Below are 21958 nucleotides of genomic sequence, written 5' to 3' on the forward strand. Positions count from 1 at the left end.
GGCACATGCCCGGGTTGCAGGCTTGATCCCCAGTGTGGGGCGTGTAGGAGGCAGCCAATCTATGATTCTCTCTCATCATTGATGTTTCTCTCTCTCCCTTCCTCTCTGAAATCAATAAAAATATTTTTTTTAAATATTTTTAAATTAATACTAATAGGAACATGGATCCTACAAACTATTAGAAGGTGGGAGCGCCCATCTTCCTCTGAGTGACCATGGGCTTTATGGCTCAGAAAACAACAACCCTGGAATTTTGGTTGTGGGGCCTCATTCAAGAGGGTCTGTCCATGCCTGTGGGCCTGCGGGACTCGTGTCATGTAACATTCCCGTCCTCTTTTTTGCCATTAACTTTTCTTAGCCATGAAGGAGAAATGATCCAGAGTTGTTATTCTGTTGGGAATTACTGCAACCAGGAAGTGGAGTTATGTGACGGTGAACTTGGAAGAGCCAGGACACATTGATTTCTCAGCTCCTCTGCTTTCCGCTCTCCGGTGTCCCCAGGGAGCCTGGCTGCAGAGGGCAGTTCTGTTCTGCTCCTCCACGGCCAGGGGAAGGGGAAGAGGCCACAGCCTCAGGACAGGACAGTGCCACGGGGCGGGCATGTGCCTCATCTCCGGGTTTGGTGTTAGCCAGGCCACGTGATTAACCGACCTTACCCCCACATCCCCCAAGCAGTAATGAAATGACATATGTTCAGAATCAGATGAGGTTGCTATTCCACTTCAGGTCATCCAACAGAGCCTCCTGCTCTCTCACACCTGTATTATTTTACACATTTAAAATGTTATCTTTATATTTTCTTTTTTAAAAAAGTCATATTTTGTACAAAATGTTTAAGGTATGAGATTCCTCTCTTGTTTCGTTGAGCCTTGTTGTGCGTGAGAGGCTTTGCACGCGCGGCGTCCAGAAGAAATCTCTCAGGGATCAGTACAGGAAGCAGGACCTTTATTTCCCATCAAGGGAGGGAAAACAAGTCGGATTGGACAGGGATCTTCCAAAGGCATCCGTGTGTCCTGGAATCAGAGGGCCCGGCGGGTTGCTTCCTCCTAAGGAGACTTGGACTTGGGAGCCGGCGTCGCGTAGGGAAACAGTATCCACCACCTCCGACAACATTTTTTCTCGTCGTTACACTCCCCGATGGTGTCGTCCGTGGAGGTGCAGCCGCCAGGCTTGCAAATGCCTCTCAGAAGGACGCACTGTTTTCTACCTGGGATAAGGCCGGCCCTTGCTGCACAGGGAGACATTGGACAAAGCCATTAAGTCACCATCACATTCTGGTCATGCACATAGAGCAGGACGTTAACAGAAAACTGGCTATGGGATGAAAAATCAGACTTTTAGGCCAAGAGAGTGCCTTTGGGGGAGGGCCAGAGACTGTGGGACCAAACTCATGTGGAGAGGGCGGTCCACGGACTTCTAGAAGCTTGGAGAGAGTGGTCCTCTGCTGGGAAGCACACTCTGACACGTATGGGGCAGTGTATTGTCAGCATGACAGGGGAGGTGTCCGTGGTGTGTAGTGGGTAAAGCACAGGGTTGTTTTCCTGGAACAACATTCTCACCTCCTTCTGCAGACAGTCTAGGAGTCCTTCAGTTTCCACCTTACCTAGTTCCCCATTTCGGCACTATGCAAGGAACACATTTTCTACGTTGCTCCACACCCCTTAAATGTAGATACACAGAGAGGATTTCTCTCAAAGGTGAAAAGCAGTTTTCCTTAAATACATCCCTATGTCTTCTTCATTCATTTGGCTGGGGAGAGACAGAACTGTATGCTCCAACGCCGTCGTTCCCTTTAGTCTCAGTACCTGGATCTCATTCCATCCTTATTGTCCGGTGATACACTAACCCTTTACTAGCCCCCTGGTGTAACTGGTTTGGGAAAGACAAACCAGGCTGATCTTTACTGTTGTGGAAGAAAGGAGACCTCATGGCTTCAAAGGCTTCTGAAGGCCTCGGTGGCAGGGAGGCTCACTGCTCCAGATAACCCCCTGTTCTCCACCGTCTCTTCTTTTCCTGTGATAAGGACACTGAACGTGAGGTCTACCCTCTTACATGACTGAGTGCACAGTTCAGGAGTGTTCAGTCTAGGCTCAGTGTGGGCCAGCAGGTCTATGGAACTTGGTCATCTTGTGTAAATGAAACTCTACACCAACTGAGCAGCAGCTTCCACCCCTCCAGGCCCTGGCAACCACCCTGCTGCTCCCTGGTTCTATGAGTTTGACTATTTTAGACCCCTCATGGCAGTGCAATCCTGCAGTATTTGTCTTTTGTGACTGGCTCAGCTCACTTAGCATCATGTCCCCCTGATTCCCAGTGTTGTGCATCCTGTCCACCAGCCTCGTGTCCATTATCACTGGCCTCGGTGGTTTCTGCCTGTGAATTCCTGGCCCTTCATACCTTCAGTGATGTACTCGCCGTACCACCTTTGCTGATCCTGCCTATGCGTTGGGACCAGATCATCCTTACTGTCCTGTGATACACTAACCCTTTACTAGACCCCTGGGATCTGGGTGCCTAGAGTAGAAACTTCCTTTGGGAGAATAGAGAAGGGGCCTCATCCAATGAGAGGTGGGGACACAGGGGCAGCAGAGGGTTGGGACAGTACACGCTTTCAATCCAGACGTGATGCTGACCCAGAGAACCCATGCAGAGTTGAAGCAGGCTTATTTACCTTTAGATCATGGGAATTACCAGATTGCAAAGGAAGGAATTTTGACTTCCTAAATCTGCATGATTGTTCTTACACTTTCTCTCTTTTCACCTGGTTGCTGGTGGTTTCTCAGACCCAGTTCCACGTGTTGACCTCAAAAGGTGATTATCTCAAGATTAGGAAAGAAGGAGGCTACTATAGACCTGAAACAACTCCTGTGGTGGAGTCAGGAAGAGAGACTGAAAAGATAGCGGAAGTCATGAAACAAAGGGTAAGACTGTCAAGGACACCCACCTGTCAGGCTTGTGGGCTGCCTGGAGTCTGCAGATAATCCTGCTTTGTGTGTGTTACCCACACACAGAATAAAATCTGACTGCCTTGCGCTCCTTGTCCTTTAAATGCCCACCTTCCCCCAATCAACATTGGTGCCATACACCTTTTTCTTGGGCATCATTTCATAAGAGCCTTGTGACTTCCTTCTCCATCAGGGATGTGACATTGGCCTCCTTCTTTCAAAGGGTTCATGAACGAACACTTAGATTCAGTTTTTCACTCCAAAGGCATGCCTCAAGGAAGTCTTCTCTAACCTTGAACACAGACAATGGCCATGTGCAATCCTCTGTTCCTTTTCATTGACTCATTCAAATCTACAATTACCTGCTGATCTGTGCAATCATTTGACTAACATCTGTCTTCTGTATCATGAAAGTCACTTCATTTGGTTTCCCATTGGGTCCCAGGGTCTAACACAGTCTTTGTTAAATAACAGGGGCTCAATAAATATTTCTTGCTGTTGAATGCAGTTACTCTGACCCCCTCCACATTTTTTCTCTTGTTCCTTCTTAAAACCTCTTGGTTTCAGCCTAGTTTTTACGGTCTGGTTCCTGCTCTTGGATGGATTATTCTATTTGTGGGTATATAGTCTGGTTATGACTGTCAGCTTTTCTCAATCTTAGACCTAGATTTCCTAGAATCCTATTTTCCCATCAGTTATTTCTGGCCTTTGCTCTAGAACCACCTTTTTATCTCAGTTTTCTTCCCACCCTGGGACTGAACCATTGCCATATCTCTTTTTCTACCACAAGAAGACACAGTTGTGGAAAGACACACTTGTAGTGACACCTAATGTAAAATTATGTGATGTTAATGACTTAAAACTAGAAAGTCATGGGTCTTGGCTAGCCCTTTACTTCTTCCAATCTATCCCTCTTTAACCTTTAAAAAAAAATAGACCAGACTCACAACATGGGCTGTGACTTTGGATAGAGACAATAATTTAAGCTGAGCTGAGTTTAGCTTAGGTAGTGGAGGGCAAGTAGAGAGAAAAATATACACTCATCAGCCATGCTGACATATGTATCTTGGGCAAGTGCTTTCAGCTATCTAAAAATTGATAGCCATTTATCTGATTTTCAGGAACATAGATCAGGAAAATCTAAAGACCAGCATAAAACAGTCCAATAATAATACCAGAACATGAAGCCAACTCAACAGGCCCACCTTAAACACTGAAGGAAAGGAATTTGGAGGAATGTGAAATAAGATGTGTTTGTGTCTTCTAAAAGAGAAAACTTGAAAATCTCCTTAGGTTCCTCCACATCCAATTAGGGGACTGGGGGAAAGGGCCTGACAGAAATTGGGATTACCATATTATGGGTATACCCATGCCTATAGATTAATGGAAACAACACTGACCCATGTTAAAGATACTTGGTTCTAGCCTCAGTATTTGCTGCCACTTATGTGACTTGCATAAAGTCATATTCTCTGTGTGTACAAGAACTCTTTTATCTTTAAAATTAAAATATTAATCATTAAATTGCTTTCTAGTTTTAAGTCATTAACATCACATAATTTTACATTAGGTGTCACTACAAGTGTGTCTTTCCACAACTGTGTCTTCTTGTGACAGAATTGAAAACCAAAGGAGAAACATATGAACTCCAGGAGGAGAAAATTATATGTCTTATAGATCCCAATATATCCATGGATTAGGCAATGATCAAACAAAAGAGCATCTTTGATTTCATTTAAGTTGATCTTAGAGATGAACCAAGGAAGAGAGAGAGTTATCCAGACTATGTCTATGCTCAGTGGCCACAGACTTTATTTTGAAGGATGTGATCATCCTGTCACTAAAAGTGGAGAAAAGGATTTTGTCAGTTCTTACAAAAATTTGGTTGAAGGTAACCACATTCCCCTTTCTTTTTGAGTCTACATGTCAATACTCAAACTTCTGAACCATGGGTCCTAAGGGTGTAACTCAGATTCTCAAAATTCTTCTTTCAGATTTTGTATTTTGCTTAAAATTTGGCCAGTGAAGCTTTATCCCTCTGTTGATGCTTTTTCCAAATTCTGCCGCTCCCTATTTGTTTTTTATGACTTGACACAATCCTCTCTTGTTGAGCTCTGCCTTATGCATCTAACTTCTACCCTTCACAAAAATTCCTCACCAATTGACTCTACATCTTCCATTCACTAAACCAATAGCTGCTATTTTCACTCTCCTTTTGAGGGATTGTGGCCCTGGTAATAGCTATTTGATTTGTATGCTAATTCTTAGGTCACATTTCCAAGCTCCTTTACCTCTCTCTCTACTTGGGCCACATTTTATAATCATGGAGCTCTTGGGTCTTGTTTTCTGTTGATGGAAATCCTTGCCCTGCTTTGCCATGCTGTCCTCATCTGTTCAAGGGAGACGAGCGTGCTGCAATTCTGAATTCCTAAAGGTTATGCCTTAGGGTCTGAGTGAAGATGGCCACAGGAAAACTGAGCATACCAGTAGGCCTCCTGAGAAACCAGGCTCTATAATTATTCACCATCTTACCTTCCGGTATTATAGTCACAAAGAAGAGGAGCACAGGAAGCAGGGGAGGGAGTCTCATGGTTGAATGCCCAGTAGAGAGGTGAATGATCAGAGGTAACGGAACACAGCGCCTTTTATTAATTTCTGGAGAACTGACATTCCTCTTGGTCAGTGAAGCTTAACAAGTAAGAAAATAAAACAGCTTCTGTTGGAATATCTCCAAAATGTGGAATCTTTAAACTTGGTGACAAATTAACCTAATTACAGGAAACCAGATGGCCAACCCTTCACTTTTTCTAGGGACACTCCAATTCTTCAGAGGCCAGTACCTTTGGCCAGTCCTTTGAAGGAGACCAGGAGGTAGGCTTGTTAGTGTAAAGTCTTTTTACCAAAAGTCCTCTGGCTTGAAAGGGGACTCTTCCACAACACACTCTTTTCCACAATAGGGATAAGAGATTGCCAAAGGATCTTTTTTTTTTTTTTAAGTGAAGTGCAAGTTTAAATTATTTCTTAAAAGAGAGGATAGTGTCACATATGTGCAATGTTCTTAATAGCATCTGAAAGGTAAAGATACTTAGTTCACATAGAAAACTAACATTTTCTTGTCTTTTATCAATCCTTTGTGTAACTGTCCCACATGGCAAGGATGGTGAGATTGGGTGAGTTAAAATATCAGAAATACAGAGCACAATATTTCCTCAATAGCCATCTGTTGTCAAAACTGTATGTCTAGTCAACTGTAATTGAAAAATCGATTCTTAAAAAAAAGAGAGACTATATGTCTCCAACTTAAAGAGACTCCCTATCCTCCCAACCTTCCCCAACATGTTGGAACAAAGTATTAAAAGCTTAAGAAATGCCTTTGGCCAAGAATTGATTGACCTAAAACCAAGTCATCAATGCTAATTTTCCTACTAATCAATGGCTTAATGACACATCCTACCTTATAATAGAGAAACATGCAAATTGACCGCACCTCCACTATGCCCATGATTGGGCCTGCCAGAGGCTGGGGGCGGGACTCTGGGTGGCCTATCCGACCGTTGAGAAGACCAAGATGGCGGCACCCAATCCTCTTAGTTCCGGGGGTCCCGGGGCGATCGCCACCTGGGGGGGCGTGTCCGGGCCGAGCCAGGCGCTCCGGGGGGTCCTGGGCAGCAATCGCCACCCTGGAGGGGCGTGGCCGGGCCCAGCCAGGCGCTCCCGGGGGTCCCCGGGGAGATCGCCACTCTGGGGGGTGGGGGCATGGCAGGACTCGCCCAGCCCCTCCCAGTGTCCCTGGGAACATTGCAGGCATGTGGTTGCTGAGACCCAGACCAGGCCTCTGGCCACAGATTCATAGCTTTGCAGAGACCTAGGGCAGGGATCTGCCTCATCTGCAGAGAGACAGAGGTTCTGCAGTGCCCCCAAGATGTGGGTGGGCCCAGCCAGGGATCAAGGGGCATGGAAGGACTCCTGGCAGAGGGTCAAGGACCCTCACCCCTGAGGCGGGGGTTGAGGGGTGGAGCCACCTCAGTGAAGGGGTGCTGCACTGCAGGGTACTGGACTGACTGAAGTGATTCAGAGAAGCTCCCAGTGCTAATGGGCCTCGCTCAGGCGGCCTTCACACTTCAGAGGCAGTGACTACTGCTCCTGCCTTCACCCAAAAGCAAGCTTGCTACACCCTGCCCCATAGCAGAGCATGCCTAGGCAGTGAGTGGGAAGCCTTCCACCTGCTTCGGAGAAGGGGGCGCAGTAAAGAATGGGGGGAGAGGAAAGAATGTGGAGCATCCACAATGAAGAGGTGCTTGAGAAAGAGGCTGGGAAGCCTGACTGGAAGGTTTGTTCTGTTTGCTGGGCCGCTGCCCCTTAGGAAGCGCAAAGAGCATGGCTCTGAGGGCTTCCTGTGTGCTCTGAGGGCTTCCTGAGTCAAGTTCCACAGCCAACTGGAATTGGCCTCAGTTTCCTGGTCTGTAAAATGGATGAAGCGTGTCCCAGTGCCTTCACTGAGCTTTGATGGCCAATTGAGATACTATATAAAGAAAATGAGGGAAGAAGTGAGAAAGAAAAGGAAGGACAAAAAACAAAAGAAAGATTGAAAGGAACCTGTAAACCCATTGTCACTTAAATAGGGAATATAGTCAGTAGTGTTGTAATGATGGTATGATGCCAGGTGGGTACTAGAAATATCGGGGAACACTTTGTAAAGTATATGATTCTCTAACCACTATTCTGTAACTAATATAAAACCTGAAACCAATACAAAATAATGCTGAATGTAAAGAAATGAAAATTGGAGTGAAATTTTTATAAATTTCAAAGTTTAAATAAAAGCTGTAAAGGAAGGAAGGGGAGAATAAAAAGTGTTTTTCATTTTGCCACTTCATTAAAAAGACAGTTGTCTTTATGTGGTGCTTTTATACTTTTCTAAGTCATTATCTCATTTTAATTTCCGGGCAACTTAAAGACAAGATAAGTATTCCCTCCACTATTCAAAGAAAGAAAATCTTGGTGTCTGGTCCTAATGATTCAATCGTCAAGCCCTTATTGTAAAGCAGGGTTAGTAAAATTTTCTGTGCAGGGTCATATCTATACTAATAAAAGCCTTGGGGGTGATCAGGCCAGCAGGGGAGGGTATTTGGGGCCAATCAGGCCCACAGAGGAGCAATTAGGGGGCAATCAGGCCAGCAAGGAAGCAGTTAGGGGGCAATCAGGCAGGTAGGTGAGCGGTTAGGAGCCAGCAGTCCCGGATTGTGAGAAGGATGTCCAACTGCAGGTTTAGGCCCGATTCCTGTGGAATCGGGCCTAAACCTGCAGTTGGACATCCCCCGAGGGGTCCCATATTAGAGAGGGTGCAAGCTGGGCTGAGGGACACCCTCCCCAGTGCACGAATTTCATGCACCGGGCCTCTAGTTCATATATATTCTTTTTTTGTTGTTTATAAACTTTCTTATGCATATCAGCTTTTTTGAAAAAAAATGTATATAGTTTTGTGTCTTTTATTTTGATGACTTTTCATCATTTTGATGTGTGTTAACTAATTTTTTCTTTGATCTGTTTAGCGGAGTATTGCTTAATTTTACATACTCATAAGTTTTCCAATTTTCTTTCTGTTGTTGATTTCTAATGTCATACCATTGTGGTTGAAGAAAATACTTGATATGATTGCAATCCTCTTACATTTGCTAAGACTTCCCCCGCTGCGACCTCCCCCCACCCCACCCCGTGGCTTAAAATATGATTTCTACTAGAAAATATGCCATGTATATACTTGAGAAGAATGTGTATTCTGTTGTTGTCAGATAGAATCTTCTAAATACATCTATTAGGTTCATTTGGTACAGATATTATTCACATCTGCTGTTTTCACATTGATTCTCTGTCTGGATGATTGATCTATTAAGAATGGGACATTAAAGATCCAAATGACTATTGCATTACTGTGTATTATTGCTGTTGGTTCTATGAGTTTTTGCTTTATACTGGTATATGCATGTACTTGATGTTGGGTACTTAAATATTTACAATTTTTATATCTTATTGATGGATTGACCCCTTTATTATTCTACTAGAGGCCCAGTGCATAAAAATTCATGCACTGGAAGGGGGGTCCCTCAGCCCAACCTGCCCCCTCTCCCAGTCCAGGAGCCTTCAGGGGCAGGAGGCGACCCAGCGATCAGGGGAAGGTGACGCCCCATCACACCTCTGCTGCTGCCACTGCCAGCAGCGCAAGCCTCGGCCAGCCCTGGTTACCTGAGCCTTGGGCAGCCCTGGGCAGCTGGGTAGCCTACCTCTGAGGCTTGCATGTGCCTTGGGCTGGCCCTAGGCCACCATCCAAGGCTTGCCTGCACCTCAGGCCGGCCCTGGGTGACTTGGGGGCTAAGGGGACTGGGGGATTCTGAGTCAGGCGCATGAAGCAGCCAGGCCTGCCTGGGGGTGGGCCCGACCTTGCTGTTTGCCTGCCACCCTGGCGGGACTGAGTGGACTGGGAGCCACCATCTTGTGCCTGTGGGCGCTGCCATCTTTGAAGACGTGGCAGTCAATTCACATATTCCCTCCTTATTGGCTGTGTGCACCACCATCTTTGAGGGTGGGGCAGTCAATTAGCATATTCCTTCTTATTGGCTATGGGCACCATCCTCTTTGCAATGGCATGAGGGTCAATTAACATATTCCCTCTTTATTAGATAGGATAATGATTTTCTTTGTCTCTTTGTACCACTTTTAGTTTAAAGTCCATTTTGGCTGATATAAAGAATAGCTAACCTTGTTTATTTTGGTTACCATTTGCTTGAAGTATCTTTTTCCATTCCTCCACTATAAAACCTATGTGTATCTTTAAAGCTGAAATGAGTCTTTTGTAGACTGAATATTGTTGGATCTTGCCTTTTAAATTCATAGAGTCATTCTGTATATTTGATTGCAGAGTTTAATCCATTTATGTTAACACTAGAGGCTCAGTGCATGAAATTCGGATAGGGTCCCTAGGCTGGCCAGCGATCAGGGAGAATCTGAGGGCCTACCAGTGGGGGCAATAGGAGGGCACCCACCTTGGCCAGCCTGATGCCACCCACTTGCTGGCCCCACCCCCTGCTGCCGCCAGTTGCCTCCCTTTACGGGACGACCGGCGGGGTGATCAGGGGGTGTGGGGGGCGCTGGCACCTGCCTTGGCCAGCCTGGGGCCTGTTGGCTGGGGGCAGCTCCTGCATTGAACGTTTGCCCCCTAGTGGTCAATGCATGTCAGAGAAACCGGTCGTTCCACCGTTAGTCGATTTGCATATTAGGCTTTTATTATATAGGATGATTATTGATAAGTAAGAACTTACTATTGCTATTTTGTTAAATTTCTGATGATTTTGAAGTCCATTATTTCTTGCTTATTATCTTGCTGTCTTTTATAATTTGATCCCTTTTAGTATTGGTATGCTTGGACATCATGTTCTATTGTGTAATTACTACAGGGTTTTTCCCTGGCGATTACTATGAGACTTCCATAAAGTATATTAAAGTTTAGCACTTTATTTTAAACTGATAGAACATTCCCAGCCTGTGTGGCTCAATGGTTGAACGTCGGCCTATGAATCAAGAGATCATGGTTCAAATCCTGGTCAGGGCACATGACCAGGTTTTGGGTGCAGGAGGCAGCCAATCAATGATTCTATCTCATATTGGTGTTTCTATCTCTCCTCCCTTCCTCTCTGAAATCAATAAAAATATATATTTAAAAATAGTTTAAAAATAAATAAACTGATAGAATATAACTTCAATAGTATTCCTAAACATTTTTATGACAGTGAATATATTTTATTTAAAATATGACAAATTTTTAAAAAAATACCCAAACCACCAAAGCTTACTCAAGAAGTTATCGATAACATGAATAGTCCCTGATATCCCCAGAGAGTGGAGAGGGTGAAGGAGCTCTCTGACCACCATTTATGCTTAGTGCCTGACCTGCAGCCTAGCTCCAGTTTTAAGGTTAATTTGCCCTGACCCTTGTCCCGTTATGTAGAAAATGTGCACACTCTGAGAATAAAAAAGTAAATACTGCATTATAGAGAGAAAAATGGGACCCTCACCACATTTTTCCAATCATCAGAATTTAATACATGAGTGAAAACTGAAACTATTGAGATGTAACTATTTGAGGGGATGTGACATCAGGAAAGGAAAGTGAGAACTTCGGACAAGAGGGCGAAAGATGAACTTGAAGTCAGAAGTTATGAAGTAACCCAATCTCTATGTGAAAGGAGTACTGGCAGCATACTCTTCAAAGAGGTCGATATATAGTCACAGTGAAATTCCAGTTCTATGAAGAAATTATGTGTCTAGGGGAGTAAAACCTTGGGAATCTAACTGATCATAATGTTCTTTCATGGGGGTAACATCAGAATCTCTTTGTTAGTTGAAGTTTCATCGTTTAGATACTTAATATACATTTCTGTTTATCTTCAACCTCTCATTCTCTCTCTTGTTTTCACCTCTTTATAGTTATCTGCTGTGCAGTTACCATCTTTGTGTTTATCCCAAATTATTCTTTTCCCCCCTTTCTATTTTGTCCCCTTTCTTTATCTATATCTCTTCCCTTTCCTTGTATTTTCTGAATTTCCTCTGTGTTTTGCCTTTGCATTTTCTCTGCGTGTCTATTTAATGATGTTTTGTGTAATTAATTTCACCTTTGCAACTTTTTTGTTAACCTTTTGGTCTTTCTGTGACAAATTTTAAAATATGCATTTATTGTTAAATAAATGGCCTTTCTCACTTTAAAAGACATTGTTTGGATCTGAAAAGGAATCCAAAGAAGTAGCATGTGGGTAGATTTTAAATCAGTATGTATTTATTTTTAGTGACACAGAAAAATGAAAGTTGGTCATAACGTTGGAATACATCAAAATATATATATCCTAATGTTAGATGCCAGCAACGTTCCTTTGGATTCTTTCTTTTCCTCATTTCATTTCACTGCAGGCTTCAGCGGTTCTTGGTATTCTGAATATATAACTGGTGTGGGGACTGGTATCAGGACCCACCATGCTCTGCAGCATTTATACCTTCTTCGGCAGCCACCAATGGTATCCTCTATGATTTTGCAGACGTCTCTTCTGCAGACACCGGACAGATTGAGACAATGGTTTTCAGCAGCACCCAGACCGCTTCTTACTGCAGAGAAAGAGAGTCTGTGAGGCAATTAGTCCACGAGTGAATCCACTCTGCCTGTGAGGACAGAGAGTTCTGGGTTGAGCATTTCTACATGGAGAGGAGGAGCTGGATGAAGGCTCTGCCCACTGTCCCCACCGCGTTCACTGTCTCTGTTGTTCACCCAACAGCCTGAGTGTTCACAATGCCCTTCCTTTTCTTTACGTTCTTGTCCTTCCCAAGGTAAGGACTTTGGTAAATGGCAAAATGGAACAGCAGGTGGATGGATAAAATATACATTTTAGCTATCCCTGTTTTCTTCATTCACTCGTTTATGTGGGTCTTCAGCCAAGATTCACTAACTTCTTCTCTTTGTCAGTCATTTTTCTTTATATTAATAATAGAACACTGAAAATAGCTGAAATAGTTTGTATTCTCACAGAACTTATATTCAATAAATGAAATAATGACAACACAAAAATAAATGAATAATATAATATCAGAAAGTGGCAAGTGTTTAGAACAAAATAATGCGATAATGGAAAGGTCTGGATGATGGAATTGATAAAATATAGGCTTTCTGAGGAGGATGTAGCTTTTGAAATGACATCTGAATGATGAGAATAAAAAGACATTCATTCTCCTGGCTTAGTTTATTTGAAGAACAGAAAGACCTGTGTACATGGAAAATATTGGAAAAAACAATTCTAAAATTCATATGACACCATGAAAAAAATCCCTGAATAGCTAAGGAAATCTTGAGAAAGTAGAACAAAGATGGAGGCAAAGTGTATTCCAAAGCTATATTAATCAAACTGTATGGTACTGCTCTAGAAACAAATTGAATAGACCAAGGGAACTGAATTGAGAGCTCAGAAATAAACCCATGTATTTGTGGTCAACTAATATTTGACAAACGAGCCAAGAATACCCAATGAGGAAAGGACTGTCTCTTCAATAAATGATGCTGGGAAAACTGGATAGTCACATCAAAACAATGAAACAACTCACAAAAATTGCCTTAACCCTTTGCACTCACTTGCTTTTTTCTCAATTCCTTTATTCTACTCAGGATTTAATTTTTTAAATACCCCAGATTTTACAAAGCGCGACAGTAGAATAAAAAACTGGAGTTTCTTTTCATACAAACTTATTTATTTGGATTTTTTAATATTTCAAATTATTGATACATACAATAATCGTCACACTCGACATGCGAGTGCAAAAGGTTAAAGTAGATAAAAGCTTCAACATAAGACCCAAAGCCATAAAATTCCCAGAAGAAAACATAAGAACAAATTTACTTGACATTGGTCTTGGCAATGACCTTTGGATGTAACACCAATAGAACAAGTCATAAAAGGAAAAATAAATAACTGGGACTGCATGAAACTAAAAATCTTCTTCACAGAAAAAAAAAAAAAAAAAAAAAGCCATCAACAAAATGAAAAGGAAACCCACAGAATGGGAAAAAATTGCAAATCATAACTATCCAGATATATAAGGGACCCATACAACTCAACAGCAAAAAAAAAATAATAATAATGGTAATCCAATTAAGATATGAACAGAAGACTTGAGTAGACATTTTTTTTCCCAAAAAAGACTAACAAATGGCCAACAAGAACATGAAAAGGTGCTTAACTTAGCATCACTAAATTGAAGCGAAGTGCAAATCCAAGCCACAATGAGATACCACCTCACACCTGTTAGAATGGCTATTATAAAAAAAGACAAGAGATAACAAGTACTGGTGAAGATGTGAAGAAAAGAGAGCCCTGGTACACTGGGGGTGGGTTTGTAAATTAGTGCAGTCACTATGGAAAACAATATGGAGATTCCTCAAATATTTTAAAGCAGAACTACCATATGATCCAGCAAACCCGCTTCCGGGTATATATACAAAGGAGAATAAATCACTAGCTCAAAGAGATATCAGCACTATTGTTCATTGTAGAAATATTCACAATAGCCAAGATCCCAAGAGTCCATCATCAAGGCAGACATTGAATCTGTTGATGGAGGAAGAAAATGTGGTATGTATAACAACGGAATATTATTCTGCCACAAAGAGAGAAATTCCATAAACACTCTGGCATTTCACTGAGTATGGGGCAGTTATTCTCGGAGGCTGGTCATGGGACAGAAGCCCGGAGAGACACTTTCAGGGTTCAGATGTAGAAACTTTTGAACATGAGATGGTGTGGAAGACCCAAGAGAGGCTCCATGGACTGCTGGCCACAGCCGACCATGCTGGGGTAAAACTATGGAGGAGATTCATGGAGGGAAACTTGGGAGCTCATTTTTTAATATTAATTTTTAAATTAAACATCCATATAATTATATAAATTATACACCATTGAATATTCATTACAAGACTGGAGTTCAAAAGAGAAATTCAAGAGGGGAATTTAAAAAGGATGGAACTAGCCCCAAGGACTGGATGGAGAGAGAGAAGAGAAGAGGACCAGGAACTGAGCCTTGGGTCTCTCCAGTATGGGAGAAAAGGAGGTGGCAAACTACAAAACGGCAGCCTATTCCATAGAGGGCCCAGAAGGAAGTATCAAAGTGAAAGATAAGGACAGAGAAGCAAAGGCAAGGACTAGGTGGGCCAACAGGGCTGAGACCACTGGGCAAGGAGGTAGTATTTGGACCACTTGAGTCTCAAAGCTCCTTCCTGGACAGGGGTGTGGAGACGGAAGAACCCCCACGCAGCTCTGACCGTTGTTGACCCCTGCTTCCATCGTGAGCACATGAACGCCCACAAACTCATGAATCCACATGGTCTGATTCGGCATTGTCCACAGTTCAGCGGAGGCTGACAAATAAGCAGCCTGGGAACAGCGTGGAGTTCACTTTGGCAGCTGCATTTCCAGCAGCAGATTTTTCTGTATTTGAGCCATAGCCTTCGATAGTCCCCGTTGATAGCATACTTCCCAGGGTGAAATTCAGAATATTGCCTAGCAGTTAGTACAATCTGAACAAGTCCTTCTCTAAATTAAAGGATTTAATTTAGCGTTCTAATACAGTTATTAACAGCGGTCCCTTTACTTTCCAAAAGTGTCTAGGTTGGATAAAAAGGCATATGTGCAGCCTCCTTTTACAACCATGGACATACCTCTTCCATAATGAGAGCTCATCTCCAAACTGAAATATTTCCAGGTGCAAACAGAAAGACTATTTGGTGTAATATGTGTCTTCTACATATGCTCTGTTCCACTGATATGGAGTAGCCTTGCCTGACAAACAAACTAAATTCTCTCTACACCATTGCCTATTGGCCTCTTAAGCCCTGGAGCATTGTTTCCAGATGCACGTATGAATACTTAAATTCCAGACTTGTGGAGCACTGCTACAGACCTCAGTCCTCGTCTCTGAAAATGATGAGTTTGAACCTGATAACACAAAGGATTTGTGACCGTAGAATATCGCCTTTTGTATTACCCCCTCCATTCCCCAGCACAATTGCTTTCTTCCTGCATAACTAATGCATTAGTATTCCAAAGTGTGTGCTCCAGCCTCATGTCACAGGACCAGATTTAGGCTTTGGGAATATTTTTGTGACTGTCATTTACCATAAGAATCCCTTGCTAGAATGTGGATGAGCACATCATCTTCTCAGTAACCCCTCCTCCTTTTGAAACCCAACACCGGGTGTGTGCCATTTAGAGACAGTGACCAGTTTGGCTGGGACAGTTCTGTTTTGTGCCTTTTTGTTCCAATGCAGTTATAACAGGGGTCCCTTTACTTTCCAAAAGTGTCTAGGTATATGCCAAGCCTCTTCTTACAACCATGGACATACCTCTTCCATAATGAGAGCACATCTGTATCCATTCAGGTATCAAACACATCATGACAGAGATCCCTAAGACATGCCCTTAGCACCAGCTGCTGGTGATGGGATTCTGTCCATCTCCTTTGACCTAGTGAGTAGATATAATGATAGATCTGAAAAGCCACTGCCATTGAAGCCCTTCAGATTCACCTGCCTACAAATCAGTGATCATGCCTCATCAAGGCATCCCAAGATACAAGTATGGAAAAAGCAGAAGTGACCTCAGCAGGCAGTTTGGTCAATGGCAAAGGAGTGGTCTCATTCCTATCCTACCCTGTTATGGTCCCAGAGAAGCTATTGATAAGTAGGTCTATGAGTCCATAAGACTGATGCCAGGGTTTTGTTGGACCTGTCAGATAGCCTGCTAAACCGCAGACCCCAGTGGTTAGCCATCACCTTACCTGGGGGTAAGAGGGTCAGAAGGAGAAAAGTGGAGAGAAGCACATGGTGCCTCATGGTTGACCAGCCAGTGAAGAGGAAAGGCATCAGAACAGTCAGAGTCCAGAGTCTCTGAGGATGGCAGGCCCCCGGCTTTTTATGATGCTCCCGGGCCTGTGGTTTGTTCTTGGTTAGTAGACCCTGACAAAGCCAGAAGAACTCAGTCTTCCACAGGAAATCTCCAGGCACAAAGGTACACACTGTGCTGGCAACTCAATGGAGGAGAAAGCCAAAGTCAATGCTGTCCATGTCCCCAGGGGTCGGGGTAGCCTCCCTGTAAGCCATGTTCTCTCCTTCTTTCCTTAGGCACATGCACATGTGACCACTGGCCATACGTGATGACTTCCTGTGTGCCAGGCAGTGTTGTAAAGCTAGGTTACACCAGCTGGATCAATCAGGTCATTGGAGATGAATAGTAAAGTGGATGCAGGCATTAATATACATAAAGGACACAACAGGCCCAAGGAGATAGTGGTTCTTTATACCAAGGAGAAGGGAGAATGTGAATGTCAGGAAAGGCTTCATGAAAAAGATGATCAAGAGCATGCTCCAGCCTGGCCTGTTTTTCCCAGTGGTTAGAGCATAAGCCCATGGACTGTAGGGTCCTGGATTCGATTCCAGTCAAGGGCATGTAACTCGGTTGTAGGCTCGATCCCCAGCCCTGGTTGGGATGCATGCAGGAGGCAACCAATTGATGTGTCTCTTTCACATAGATGTTTCTCTCTGTGTGTCTCTCCCCGTTCCTTAACACTGTCCCTAAAAATCAACGGAAAAAAATATCCTCAGTGAGGATTAACAACAAAACAGAACACGCTCCAAAATAGTTTGGTATTTCATCCTTATAGCAACTATGTTGAAAGCATATTTGAACCTCTTTGTAGACTTTGTGGCCTTTGGAAATATATTTTTACTATTTTTATAAATGTTTGTTTTTAATTAAACCTGGCATTATAGAACATGTAGAAAACATAGAAAAAAAATAAGTTCTTGGAATTCCACTGCTGAAATTTAATCATAACTATACATTTTAGAAAACTTTTCCCAGGATAGGTATCTTTTGCTTTCTTAGCAGAATAGTCACCATAATAATTGTCCTTTGTTTAAATCTAAGTTGCACCATCTGGATAAAAATCCACTCTGTTGGATGCTAGAATCATCAACTTCTATGATGGCCCCCAATGACCTCTGCCTCCTTGTGATCACGCCCTTGTGTGATATCCTTCTCCGAGAGTGGGCTGGACTAACGGGTAGAATCAAGCAGGTGGGATGGTATGCCACTTCCTAGGTTAGATTATAAGAAGACCACTTTTCCATCTTGGGCACCCTCTCTTGCCCTCTTGCTCTAAGTAAAGCCAGCTTCCATGTTCTGAGCTGCCTTAGGGAAAAACCACTGGGACCAGGTATGGATGACTAGTGATCAGCCAGTGAAGACCCTAGTCTGATCATCACTACAGGAGTGAGTCTGGAAGCCTACAGATGAACCTCTAGTCTGGGCCAAAGCTTAACAGCAGCCTCAGAAGAGCTTTTGGGCCAAAGGTGCGCAAATGAGCCTTACCATGTAAATTGCTTAGACAGTAAAAATGGTTATTGTTTTAAGCTGCTAAATTCTGGCCATGTGCCATACATCAGTAAATACTTAGGAATACAAGCATTCCCTGCTCCTCAAGCAAGCATGCTTTAATATGGCAGGAACAGGTTGGGGGAAGAGAAAGGGGTCACAGTTGTATTCAGGTATTTTCCAGTTTATGTCAAAGAGGTGATTGTGTCAAAATATTTTAAACTAGAGGCCCAGTGCACGAATTAGTGCATAGGTGGGGTCCCTTGACCTGGCCGGTGATAGGGGCCAATTGGTGCTGGCCGGCCAGGAGGAGGGACTGCAGGAAATTGGCTGGCCACAGGAAATTGGCTGTGGGAGTGCACTGACCACCAGGGGACAGCTCCTGTGTTGAACGGCTGCCCCCTGGTGGTCATTGTGCATCATAACTACCATCTGGTTGTCCGGTCCTCTGGTCGTCCAGTCATATTGGTTGCTTAGGCAGATAGATAGATGATAGATGATAGATAGATGATAGATAGATAACTAGATAACCATGCCAATAATCCTATCTACCTGGCATATAATTACATTACTGAGTGTGTGAGAGAGAGAGATAGAGAGGGAGAGAGAGAGAGAAAAAAAAATAAAGAAATATCACCCAACAGTAATTGGGTCAAGAGTGTTCCCTGTGATAAACCATCACTTAATGTTTCTTTTTCATCTTTATGGTCCTTGTTGGAAGAAGAAAGAACAAGGAATACTCCCTGATGAAGATGTAAGAGACATTTCAGATCCTGCAGATAAAAAGTCATTGCTCCTGGTAATAAAGGTAATGGGGATGAGGGCAGAAGCAATGACAACATTCAGTTTCTGTTCACATCTCCTGCCATCAGGAGCTGTATCATCACAGTGGAAGACAGCAAACAAATAGTGTGTTTGTTTGTTTCCATTCATTGCTTCATCCAAAGCTTTAGATAATGGTGTGTGTCCATATGATCCTGAAATATGAGAGCCAGAAAAAGAGGATTGTCTGCCCGTGCTTTGGATTTGAATATTGGTGAATTTTGTGCATTTTCTGACTCACAATGTTGCCATTTCACTTTTGTTCAACTCTCCCTCCCCCAACCCAAGGATGCTGCCTCACCTGCCCCCCGTGCACCATCAAACCACACCCAGGTAGCCATGCCTTGGCCATTAAATATATTGCCTCCTTATTTTTTACTTGGCTAAATGTCATTTTCTCTTATTGTGTATCTTTATTTACACACCAACAGATATTGATTGTAGTGTAGAAGGAAGGAGATATATATATATATATATATATAAATATATATATATATAATAGCTTTCCCGTTGCAGGAAAATTCCTGCAATGGGATTTCCTGCTGCACTCTACCCCGCCTCCGTTCCTCCCTTGCCGCCCGCCTCGCCTTCTCCTCCAGCCCGCCCGCCCGCGTTTCCCTTCGCCCCCGGCCCCGCCTCCGCCCCGCCCTTGCCGCCGGCCCCGCCTTCTCCTCCAGCCTGCCTTCGTTTCCCTTCGCCCACGGCCCTGACTTCGCTCCTCCCTTCTCCTCCCCCCGCCCCCCTGGCTTGCTTGCTTCTTCGAAGCTTTACTCCCCTTTGCAGCTCTTGGCTTCTTTCGACACTGTCTTGATATGCAAATTAGCCGCCATCTTTGTTGGGGTAATTTGCATACTCGTCCTGATTGGTCGGTGGGCGTGGCTTGGCTGGTGGGCGTGGCTTAGGTGTAGCGAAGGTGCGGTCAATTTGCATATTTGTCTATTATTAGATTAGATATATATATTAGCATTCCCGTTGCAGGGAGAATCCTGCAATAGGGTTTCCTGCTGCACTCTACCCCACCCCGCCAGCTCTCTGCCCTTCTCCCCCACCCCGCCTCCGCTCCTCCCTTCTCCACCAGCCCGCCTGCTCTTCTTCTTTCTTCCCCGCCCCGCCTCCGCTCCTCCCTTCTCCTCCCCCCAGCTTGCTTGCTTCTCCGCAGCTTTGCTCCCTTCTGCAGCTCTTCACTTCTTTCTATGCTGTCTTGGTATGCAAATTAACCGCCATCTTGGTTGGGGTAATTTGCATACACGTCCTGATTGGTTGGTGGGTGTGGCTTGGCTGGTGGGCGTGGCTTGGTCATAGCGAAGGTGCGGTCAATTTGCATATTTATCTATTATTAGGGAGGAGATGTGTGTGTATATATATATATATACTAGAGGGGCCTGGTGCATAAAATTCATGCACTCAGGGGGGTCCCTCAGCCTGACCTGAGCCCTCTCACAGTATGGGAGCCCTTGGGGGATGTCCGACTAAGGCTTAGGCCCGCTCTGGACATCCTTAGAGCTGCCATGGAGGCAGGAGACATCGCTGCTGTGCTCACCAGCCATGAGCCTGGCTTCTGGCTGAGCAGCGCTCCCACTGTGGGAGCACACTGACCACCAGGGGTCAGCACCTGCATTGAGTGTCTGCCCTGTAGTGGTCAATACACATCATAGTGACCGGTCATTCCACCATCGGGCCGAAACCAGCTCTCCAATATCTCCTGAAGTGTCCCAGATTGCTAGAGGACACAGGCCAGGCCAAGGGACCTGACTGGTACACAATCGAAGCTGGGGAGGGATGCAGGAGGTTGACCAGCTGGGGAGGAACTATGGGAGGGCTCCAGGGTATGTCTGGCCTGTCTTGCTCAGTCCTGATTGGCCAGACCTCAGCAGCAAGCTAACCTACTGGCCAGAGCATCTGCCCCCTGGTGGTCAGTGCACGTGATAGTGAGTGGCTGAGAGGCTTTAGCATATCATTAGCATATCATACTTCGATTGGTTGAATAGTCGACTGGTCACCAGACAACCGGACACTTAACATATTAGGCTTTTATTATATAGAATATTTATAGATATATTTATATATTCATATATTCATATATGAATATATTCATATATAAAAGCCTAAGCAACTGTCAGACTGTTCAACCATTCGCCCAGTAGCTGTGACGTGCAATGGCTACCAGGTGGCAGACACTCCAACCAGTAGAGGGAGCCCAATTCCTCACAGAATCAGCAGTGGGTTAGGTTGCTGCTGAGGCACCGTCAGCCCCAAATCTGTTTCACCCGCACCCCAGACTCAGAGAGGAGGGAGGTGGGAGCTCGATTCCTCACGGAATCGGCCGTGGGTTAGGTTGCTGCTGGGGCACTGTTGGCCTCTTGCAATCCGGGACCCCTCAGGGAATGTCGGAGAGCTGGTTTTGACCGATCCCTGAAGGCCAGGCCGAGGGGCCCCACAGGTGCACAAACCCATGCACCAGGCCTCTGGTATATATATTTATCAATGTGTTATATGGTAAATAAGAAGTTAAAATTTGAAGTGCTTAATAGCATATGAAAATTTAGGGTTATTTGAAAGATCTGGTAACTCACTCATAGTTTTTCAAGATGTAACAATAGGATATAGGCTCCAGTTATCTAAAAATACACTTCTCATCATATTTTAAAAACACATTAGATACTGACAATTAAGAATTTCTGTATTTTCCTATGTTCTAAGCTTCATTTTTTCACTTTACCTTTTTCTGGAAATTTTCCCCCCTTTCCCATCTCTTAAGTAGGTCAAGTTTAAGATATGTGTTCTGGGTGATATGGGTTTGGTTTTCAATTCTAATCTTAAATTAACCACCTTCCTCAATTCTGTCTGTATGTTGGTACCAATTGCTACATAATTACCCCAAATCATAGTAGCTTAAACAACTTTCACTATCTCAGAGTTGCTGTAGGATAGGTGTCCTGATGCATGGGTCTGTCTTAAGGCACGCATGGGATTCTGGGCAGGATTTAGTCACCTCTGGGCTGTTGGACATGCTCAGCTCCTTGCCATGTGGACCTCTCCATGGAGCATCTCCCAGCATGGAAGCTGGATGGGTCAGAGCAAACAGGAATAGGGGGAGTGTGAGCAGCATGGAAATCTCAGTCTTTTAAAGCTCAGTTACAGGTCAGAAATAGATTATCACTGTTGCCATAATCTGTTCATTAGAAGCAAGCTGCTAGATCCACCCAACACTCCAGGGGAGGGGATGATACAGGG

General features: G+C 44.0%; 2 protein-coding genes across 2 annotated transcripts; both read right to left on the reverse strand.

The window, feature by feature from the left end:
- Positions 1–1046: 1046 nt before the first annotated feature.
- On the reverse strand, positions 1047–5535 carry LOC114235267 (beta-defensin 130B-like). The gene is made up of 2 exons (XM_028161090.2): positions 5478–5535; positions 1047–1228 (listed from the first exon to the last, which is right to left on the reverse strand). Exons 1-2 carry the CDS (start codon positions 5533–5535, stop codon positions 1047–1049), a joined length of 240 nt encoding a protein of 79 aa, XP_028016891.1.
- A 6354-nt stretch (positions 5536–11889) lies between these two features.
- On the reverse strand, positions 11890–16362 carry LOC114235266 (beta-defensin 109-like). The gene is made up of 2 exons (XM_028161089.2): positions 16308–16362; positions 11890–12095 (listed from the first exon to the last, which is right to left on the reverse strand). Exons 1-2 carry the CDS (start codon positions 16360–16362, stop codon positions 11890–11892), a joined length of 261 nt encoding a protein of 86 aa, XP_028016890.2.
- Between the last annotated feature and the right edge of the window lie 5596 nt (positions 16363–21958).

This window comes from Eptesicus fuscus, chromosome 8 (assembly GCF_027574615.1).
Source record: "Eptesicus fuscus isolate TK198812 chromosome 8, DD_ASM_mEF_20220401, whole genome shotgun sequence".
NCBI classification, from domain to species: Eukaryota; Metazoa; Chordata; class Mammalia; order Chiroptera; family Vespertilionidae; genus Eptesicus; species Eptesicus fuscus.

Excerpts from the sequence above, each read along its gene's own strand:
- LOC114235267 (XM_028161090.2), bottom strand. The coding sequence starts at position 5,535 with ATGAGACTCCCTCCCCTGCTTCCTGTGCTCCTCTTCTTTGTGACTATA. Across the intron at positions 1,229-5,477 it reads TGTGACTATAATACCGGAAG|CAAGGGCCGGCCTTATCCCA; the intron begins GTAAGATGGTGA and ends CTCCCTGTGCAG.
- LOC114235266 (XM_028161089.2), bottom strand. The coding sequence starts at position 16,362 with ATGAGGCACCATGTGCTTCTCTCCACTTTTCTCCTTCTGACCCTCTTA. Across the intron at positions 12,096-16,307 it reads TCTGACCCTCTTACCCCCAG|TAAGAAGCGGTCTGGGTGCT; the intron begins GTAAGGTGATGG and ends CTTTCTCTGCAG.